The sequence below is a fragment of the Trachurus japonicus genome, chromosome 11 (assembly GCF_045865225.1).
Source record: "Trachurus japonicus isolate A0001 chromosome 11, Traja_1.0".
NCBI lineage: Eukaryota > Metazoa > Chordata > Actinopteri > Carangiformes > Carangidae > Trachurus > Trachurus japonicus.
Window position 1 is genome coordinate 26961762 of NC_140917.1, and position 9564 is coordinate 26971325.

The window sequence follows — 9564 nt, forward strand, 5'->3', positions numbered from 1 at the left end:
TATTTTCTCCAAACACTTTACTTTTAACAACATTTCTTACAAAAAAAGAAACAATTGAAGATCCTCAAATCTCTTCCGGTGGGGTGCGGTCAACCAGTAATGGTCAAATATTAATGTCCATATCCAAAGACATCGCATACTGAAAAGGCCTTGTGAGCCGCTACGATGTCTCCATTTTGTAACCATGTTTTTCCAGCTCTGCTCTGCAGGGAGGAAAAGGAAAATAGAAAGATCAAGTCAGCAGAGATGATTACAGGTGGGTGGCTGAGGCATAAGTACCCTCTATTGATTGTGAGAACCATTAAGAGATGGGAGTGAAAAAATATATAAATATTGCATAATGCGTGCAGCTATGGATTTGATGATTACATATATGGCAGCTGTGCCCTTTAACAATAATGATATCTTTAAGAAACAGCTTAATAGCATAGCTGTCATAATTGACCCAAATAAAACAATAGCATATTACTGTCTAAAGTGTACTCAAATAAAAACAAAACAGCCACTTATCTATGAAGTTATTGATTATTCAATAAGTGTAAGAGTAAGCCTGTAATGCAGAAAATATGCTATGATGATAACTTTGATTTAAAATAAAATAAAAACACATTTTGGACGCTATTGGTCTTACTCAAGTCAATTTTTATGTTTTCAGTGTGTTTTTAACAATGTGTTACAAAGAAAGAAGGATCCAAAAAACAAAAGGAAGCCTATTTGAGTATTGGTTTGTATAATATATCTTTTAAAGATGCTGTATAGAGTCCATGCTCCCATGTTCTACATTTCAAGTTGAATATCAGAGAACATCCTCCTATACATGTATCTTTAAAAAGATCATATGCTTTGTACTGATAATTCCATTCTTCCATTCTCAATTGCGTTTGGAGTACATTTCAAGGTCTTATAGATACAACTACTAAATAATAATTACTATTATTATAATAATAATAATAATAATAATAATAATAATAATAATGAAGAAATTGTCACCTTACAGTCTGAAAAATAGAGATTACTGTAGCTGCTGACGTGTTGGCTGTTGCTCAGTATTTATAGTAGAAAAATGAAATGGATCTCTTCATCTTAATATCCCAGCAACTCAGGATTGCCAAATAAAGATCCAAATTTTATCTGATTTGCTTGTGTAATCTTCTCCAAACAAGGAAAGTGATTCAAAATAAACTGCAGTTATATAGATATTGAGTCTCAAAATGTTGGCAACGTTTTTGATTAGTAGAGTATGTACTTCCAATGTTTTTCAATAACAAATTTAAAGAAAAACTTAAGTGAAATCAATCCAAACATGTCCCATCAGTACAGACACCAGTGGAAATTGCATGTAAAATATGGACTAAGATATGGTGTACAGTTACTGGAAAATGGTAATACAACCACTATGATCAGTCACTCAATTGGTGTGCATCATTACTTGTATCAAAGAGCAGTCCGTGTTTTATGTGTGAAGTTATTTGGTCAGTGTGAATTACATAACAAAAGCATCTCACAACGAAGAATGACAGTGATTTAACAGTTATGATCCAGACCAACTATGTACTGGATACACTGTCAGGTTAGAGAGGTTGTAGCTACACACTGCTGACTCTGGTATTTTGTATTTACCTCAGCTGATTTGAGAAATCGTCTTCTACGTTGTCATCGTCCCAGTTGTCCTCCCAAACATGAGCATCCTCGTCTTCATCCAGCCCCGTCCAGTCTGGTGATTACACAGTGGAACCAAGAAAATGACAACATTATGCACTAAGCACACAAATCCACATTTATAAGCCCCAACTGAAACATTCAAATAAGTCAGGTAAACCTCAAACACAATAGGAGTGGAAGTCTTTATTTATATTGATAAGATGCGCTGTCAGCGGCTTAGCTTGTTGGCTTAATGCTACATCACTGGCAGGCTAATAGCTAGCAAACGTTAGCACAACCAACTAACGTGCACACGCAGTGGACATGCTTAAAACAATTATTAAATGTAAACACAGCACTGCTATCACATTAAATCTCTATAAGCTCCACGAGTCAACCAGTTTAGCCACCTAAATCAGCTACCTGTGGCGTGTCACTAGCAGCTTAGCACGCTAATGCTAATGCTAACGCGGCCAGGCCCGCTGAGTCACTGCTGCGGGGCCCAGCGCAGAGAAACGCGTTTACAGCTACCGACGTGTTGCTGAATATAAAACAAGAGCAACGTGGCTTTAAATAATGTGTTTATTATTATTACTTACCCTCGGCTGGGAATTCTTCAAACTCATCGTCCTCCTCCAGTAGACCCAGGTCCACGGTCTGTTTCTTGTCCGACATGTTCGCTGTACTGTGGCTGTGTTGTTGCTGCTGCTGTTGTTTCTGAATGAACCGCAGGACGTCGAGGCGCTTCATGCAGGTAGAGACTGCGTTAACTGCGCAGGACGACGCAGCAGTCACCGCGTCACAACCACACAACCAATGCCATAGAGAGAGATATGTGTCTCTATCAAATAAGTGTAAGATGTTTATTTAAAGATGAAATTATTTTGTCCATGAAATCTGAGAATAATATTTTGAGCAAATGGTAAATTATAGGTTTTAATAGTTTTATATTCCTAAATTTGAACAACTGATTCACAAATTCATTAAAACCAAACTGCACTAATACCCTCTTCAAAAGTTTCATTAGCCTATGTTATACACAGTGTGTATATATTAATCGCCCTGATCATAACCAGGGGAAAGTGAGGCGGGTTTCCCTGGGTGGCGTTTCTCAATTCAAGTCAACTCACTGCGCCTTAGCTAGCCTACATTAAAATCATATAGTATATTAAAATGCATTACACACTCAAAATCAGAGAAAAACATACATTCACCTCATCTACAAGAGCTACTGACCTGCACATAAAATAGGCTGTGTTTGGAAATAAATCCAAACACATAAAATAGACCAATCGTCAAGTTGGATAAGGCTAGCCTACTGAAACTATTAAAGGGATAGTTCAACATTTTTGGCAAATTCGTCTATTGCCATGATCCCTATAGTCATAGCAGTAGGTTCATTACCTTTAATTATTGGTGCAGTGAACACAATGGTGGTGAATGGTACTGGTCCCCTGTCCTTCATCAAGCTTATCAAATAGCTAGGCTACACAATCCAACAACTCCATAGGCCTACTGTTGTGGAGAAGTTGTGACCTGCAAAATTCACTACGCTAAATTATCATGTATAATTATTATGTATAGGACACATGAAGCAAGTACTCTACTTGTGCTTTTGAAATCACTCCGCCCAGCAGCCGTGTCTGGAATGTACTTCAGGCTACGCATTTGCCTTGATAATTACATTATTATAGTGTCGATTTTAATGAATTTGTGAATCAGTTGTTCAAAATATATTAAACTCTCTAATTTACCATTTGCTCAACATTACAAAATATTATTCTCAAATTTCATGGACAAAATAATTCATCCATAAATAAGATTAACATCTTTATTATTAACTAAGTATCAGTCAGTCTTATACTCATTTCAAATGTTTCTAGTAATGTGATGGCTGTGTGAGCCTATCAGATGTAGTTTAGCTATCCATGTGACAATAACACATGTTAATGTGAATACCGGTATGTTAATATCTAACAGTGTGGCACCATAATTAAAGGTGTGAGGAGCAAAAGCTTAAAACAATGATACATTTTATTTGATGTGAACTGAATGTAATTGATTAATGTCCCCTGTAGGGTCTCTAGCCTTGTGCAAAGTTTTAGTATTTTTATGGCAGTTGTAAGCTCATAGATAAAAACATGTGTGCAGGCCAGACTTTCATCAGTATAGTGGAGCATAGATCTACTTTTGTTAAGGCTAATGTGAAGCATCTGTTTGTTTCCTTGTTTTCAGCATGGTTGGTTTTCAGTGGTTTGACATTGAAAAGGTGGAGCAACACGTAGAAAACACTTGCAAATATTTTGGAAAACAGAACGGTCTTTCTCTCATCCTCTCTGTTTTCTCCCTGTATGTTTCCCACTCTCTTCCCCAGACACACTCTCTCTCCCACACCACCACAAAAGCCTTGTGCAGTCCTCTGTTTCCTCAAAACATATGCACTCAGTCAGTCAAATTTCAGCAAAGATTTTTCATTTAGGAACAAATGCACATTGTAACCCATGTGGCCTGCTCCAATAATGAAGCGTTAGCCACAGCTTAGGATGCATTTTAGATAAATGAGAGCGCACATTTACCACAAAACCACTTGTACCACAATGAAAATTGCTCTGCAGCTGTCATATGTTGACAGATGGAGCAAACCTCAACTTAGGCTGTGCGTACTTATTCTATTTTCAAATTATTTTGTAATCATCCTAAGCCTTTACACATGACAATGCCACAACATTCGCAGGGAAGGGGAACGAGACAGGGAGAGCGGGTGCAGGAAGTAAATGTCACTGTGATCAAACTGCATCCTTCCAGTTAGAAAGACGTGGGATTTAAATAATGAAGAAGATCCTGGACACACATTAGAATAAAATCAACCTATCAAGAAGACTGGAAATACTCAGTTCATTAACTGTAAAGGATGAAGGAAGAGGTGACATGTTTATGGATATTTTCTGTCACCCTACAACACACAGACTACCTTATTGGCTGAGGCAGTTTTCCTCACCACCATCACCAACTGCTCGCTCTTGGTGGGAAGTATTGGGTCCTTGTAAAAATTTAAGTATCTACTATTAGGAACTGGTGCTATACAAAATAAAACTGAATTGTCTGACTCTTAGTTGCTCTCAGAGTAAGTGTCAGTGTACCACCATTATCTATTACTGTCTCCCCCAGCACAAAGCAATGAAAAAAAAGATGTGGATGTACACCTGTTTACTTGTTTACATGTTAACATAAAGTACCATTTGTATTGACATTCAAGCACTTTAAGTCTAAATGGTATGAACACCAAGAGGAGAAAAAGATGAGAAGACAGAGACGAAAAGAAAGTTTAGGTAGGCTAATTAAAAACTGGGAAATCTTTAGCATTTAATATAAAACAGTTTGTTAAAGCAGAAGTAAGTGATACAGTCGTTTTGGCTAACTTCTTGTCAGCCGATGGAGTTAGCAGTCCCCGCCCTCGTCCCTACGTCACCACATTCACGCGCATCCCTTGGCTGCACACACAGAGAGGACCGCCCCTTTATGCCGTTCTCTCTCCTCATTGGATAAAGGTTGTAGGATACAAGGAAAGTTTTCTCCTCGGCTTACAGCAGAGCAGAGTGACTGACAGACCCGTGTTTCAGACCAAACACTCTATGTAAGTGATTGCTGTCGGAAGATAGAACTATTTAAGACTTATATTAACACAAACATTCCGCTTACTTCTGCTTTAAGCACTTAAAGTCTAAATGGTATGAACACCAAGAGGAAAAAAGATGAGAAGAGAGACGAAAAGAAAGTTTAGGTCATTAAAAACTGGGAAATCTTTAACATTTAATATAAAACAGTTTGTTAATTTACCAGCTTTCTGCAGTAGTGGACATAAATCAAGCTGTGAATGTTAATCTAAACAATTCAAATGCTTAAAGGCATAATTATGATTTCAATGCAGGAAGTATAGTGACCGTCAGAAAGAACATTTTCAGCCACACGTTGAGTTGGCCCTTTGAGGAATATCTCAGGAAGGGAAGGTGGCAGAGAGACGAGATACACAAGAGAACAACAACAAGAGAAGATGAACTGGTTGGTCAGGAGGTCAGCCTGTATCAATACATTGCAGCAGACACAACAGGAGAAGAAGAGAACTCAACCAGAGCTCCCTCACAGTCTCCAGATTTCAACCCTATGGATGGAGCCGGTCTGTGTGTGTGTGTGACACATTTGTGTTGGGACGAACTTGTGATGTGATTTCTACTGTAAGAACAGTGCCATCAGTGCAGAGACATTGAATTGAAAATAAATAACAGGTGGGGGAAATGGAGGAGATTTAAAGCTTTTGATGGTGATGGTTCAGTAGAATAACATTTATCAAACTACAAAGAGTTTATAATCAGATTCTATTGGTTGTTAGCTATGATGGGACATACCTACCAATTGGTTGCATGTTATTTAAAAAAAGAAAAAAGAAAAAGAAGATGTCTTGGCCCGAGCACTTATAGCGCTCTGTGAGGGAAACCAGATGAAAAGCATGGATTCTATGGCTGAACACACTTCAACAGGGTGCTAGTGATGATCAGGTTAAGTGACAACCAATTATTCAACAAGATGTGACAACTTTAAATATACTCTAGCAAACGATAGAGAATATCATTAAAGGGTTAAAGAGATATAACATTCAAGTGTTGGCCTTCATCATCAAACTTAATTATGCTATAAGCTGTAATGGCAGGAGGAGAGGCAATTTCATTCACGTCTTGAGAAATTGGTTTATGAATGATGGACTGTCGCCGCATCACTCAGCCTCAGGTGCAGGTAAAGCCCTGGGAAGTGGCTGCAGTGTCCACCCAGCATACCTGAGACTGCAGTTACACCGCGTCTGGCGCCTGCAGTCTTCCTACTCGGGGAAAATAGGGGGGAGGAGGTGGCGGGGGGCAGGTGGCTCATAGACGGCAAATACAACATGGCTATAACGCACAGCAGACAGACTCCACAGCAACTTGTGTCTGAGCGGCCCGCATCACATTTCTGTCCTTTCACAAAGCCCTCTGGGAAAAAGGACAGGTTGGCAGCCGCTGTAAGTGCACCGACGGAGGCAGACAGGGGACACAGAGGACGACTCCAGCCGAAGCCTGCCCAGCCAGTCTGACAGTCTCTAAAAACCCCCCTCTACCCCCCCTAAAACAGGCCGTGGCTCATGATATGGCCTTCAGGCGGTGCGCAGTGAAAAGTAGATGGATGTAAATGGGTGGAGATTTGAGAGAAAAGAGAGAAGTGTGTGAGTGTGTCACCAAACAATCCAGATCTTCTCCCTGAGATAAGAGACAACACCTCCTCTCACACATGTCAGAGAGCAAGGAAGGCAGCTGACATTATTATCATGGCGTTCCTATATTTTGTCAATGGGGCCTCCATATGGTGTCACTCAAAACGGAGCATGTTCATCCCTTAGAAACTTTGGTTTGAGTTTAATTTTGTCCTCAGAGCTGTGAAGTATTAGGGCAGCAAGGTAACAAGATACATGAGCTTAAAGAAAATGCCATAAGACACACAAGAGAGTGATCATCGTGGATTAAGGGGACTTAACCATCCAATTAATGAGGCAAATCCAAGAAAAAACATGTAAGCTCTGCTCCTAGGAAATCAGCAGAGAGAGTGATATGCTTCCAGGATATGTCTGTCAAGATCCTGTATTAAATTTAATCCCAGCCATTCAGTAAGTCTGCTCTATTGTGTGTTGTGTGGAAACCCTGTCTCTGTTTTCATTTGAATCATTATGTCCAGTATCGAGAGCAGCAGATATCGATCATTTCATGCAGAAACTTTACATCCTGTAGGCATGAAATTCATTTCAAAAAGAGGAAAGAAAGGATCTCTCTCTGTTTGTTTTGCTTTACAGGTCTCGTTTTTTTTTCTCCTGCCGGTCTCTTTCACTGAGATGTCTGTCATGACGAATTTAAGTTTCATATTTTCCTCCCTGTCCGTCTTGAAAAGCTCTGTCATCTTGGGCTTGAGGTACAGTTTGCCAAGAGGCTAATGGCCCTTTATGACAGTACAATCTGATGCCTGTCCCGGCTAGCCTCCAGGTAATCCTGTCCACCTCGGCGGCTTAGCCCTGCTCGGGCTTAAGTTGCATATTTTGTTTTTATCAGGACACTGCTGATAAATGCTCTCAGCGAGGGAGAAATGAAATATGGGGGGTCTAGCTCCATTCTGCCTGAGCCCCTAGTTGAAATCTAGAGTTGAGGAACAATGACACCTCTATTGGTGGATCTAGACTGTCTATACAACTGGAATAAACAGAATATTACTCACAATATTCATAACGTTTCTTTCCCTAGGCGGCTGAATTTTGTAACCAACAATGATGCGTCATGAATTCCACTTACAAGCCACGTCAACGGCATTGGGTTTTTAATTTCTTTGCATAAATGCATGATAGTCGCACTGCTCAAAACACTTTCAATCACAATTACAGCAGGTGTACTTTTAGACCCCCAAAATATCATTTAATAAAATCATAAAATTACATGCTAATTTATTTCCAGTAAAGTGTGCTAATAGTGCGCTACCTCTGTGTCCATGGTCCAATGCCATGGACCTATACTGCACGTGAAAAGCACTCACACACTCTTACCATAGGTGATAACCCCCTCTGTGAAAAGCACTCTTATTGGAAGTACCCATTATCTGCAAAGTCTATCCTCATGCTGACACTAAGTCATTAGCTTAAGCTGTCCTCTGTGTAAAATCATAGTTAATTTCTTTGCCAATGGTGCATGGTGAATTGAAACATATTTCCATTGACTGCTGCAAATGAATTGCAGATGATTTAAGCGAGGAAATCCACGGATATAAAATATTACACTCTGGCGTGTGTTGAAGTCACAGTGCTCCATGACGTCTCATAATTCCGCTCACACATTTTTTTGTTCATTAATCATTCTTTGTTTGAAAAATAATAATGGTGCAGTTTAGGAAGCTATATATATATATATGATAAAATGAAACATGTTCTCTGTCCATCTGCTTATTGAGCTTTGCTGATTTAGGCCTAAAGTGCATCTATTGTGCCGTGACATGTCCCAAGATCAGCGGCACAAAAGGGGCTTTGTGAGAGATGACACATGTCACATGTCCAGGGAGAGATGTTGGCTATACCTGGATGTCTAACCTTTTCTCTTTTTTTTTGCTTTTAAAAGTCTTTAGTTCTCTGCTCGTGTGCCAAAAAGAAAACTCACACACACACATCTACACTCCCTCATTATATATTGTTTGTTGCGTCCATATCTTATCACCCACGTCCTTCTTTTCTCCCATTTTTCTCCCTCTCCTTCTCCCCAGTCATTTTCTATTTCTATATATCTCACACAGAAACGGACACACCTCTCTCTCTCTCTCTTTCTCTTGCCAGTTATAGTCATGGTATGTCAAAGTGTGCGTGTCCCACACAGTGGGGGGTTCAGTGAATGAGTGACAGGACCTGCTCTGCTCTTCTCTGACACCTGTCAGAGCCTCATCTGTCATCTGTGTGCAGAGATGGAAATGAGCGGGAGTGACACAACATGCCAGAGGTGACGGTGACGGCTCACCTCTTCTCCGCCAGCCTCTAAATCAATTGCACATCTCGCGGCTCGTGTGCAGGCTGGGTAACAATAATTATCTACTCCCAGCTTTCAGAGGAACCTTATTTGTAGTGCAGTGATGTCACATTACTCAGGCGGCTGAGTTGGGATGCTGTGGATGTGGCGTGGGAATCATGCATGGTGTACGTCCATCTGCAAGTTGGGAATTAATGCGGACACACAAGCCTATATGCTGGAAGCTATTTCATTTTTCTCCTTTTGGCTGTCCACATCAGCAATAAAATGTACCATTACTCATTTTTAATACACTGAAGGGTTTTGCTCTAACATCCTCACTTGCTCTGGTATGACCAGTAGCTTACTT

At 39.9% G+C, this 9564-nt stretch overlaps 1 protein-coding gene across 1 annotated transcript; it reads right to left on the minus strand.

The window, feature by feature from the left end:
- Window positions 1-2319, minus strand: sem1 (SEM1 26S proteasome subunit). The gene is made up of 3 exons (XM_085792092.1): window positions 2241-2319; window positions 1621-1714; window positions 1-203 (listed from the first exon to the last, which is right to left on the minus strand). Exons 1-3 carry the CDS (start codon window positions 2314-2316, stop codon window positions 161-163), a joined length of 213 nt encoding a protein of 70 aa, XP_085648218.1. The 5' UTR covers window positions 2317-2319; the 3' UTR covers window positions 1-160.
- Window positions 2320-9564: the final 7245 nt, after the last annotated feature.

Excerpts from the sequence above, each read along its gene's own strand:
- sem1 (XM_085792092.1), bottom strand. The coding sequence starts at position 2,316 with ATGTCGGACAAGAAACAGACCGTGGACCTGGGTCTACTGGAGGAGGAC. Across the intron at positions 1,715-2,240 it reads TGAAGAATTCCCAGCCGAGG|ACTGGACGGGGCTGGATGAA; the intron begins GTAAGTAATAAT and ends TGTAATCACCAG. Across the intron at positions 204-1,620 it reads GATTTCTCAAATCAGCTGAG|AGCAGAGCTGGAAAAACATG; the intron begins GTAAATACAAAA and ends TCCTCCCTGCAG.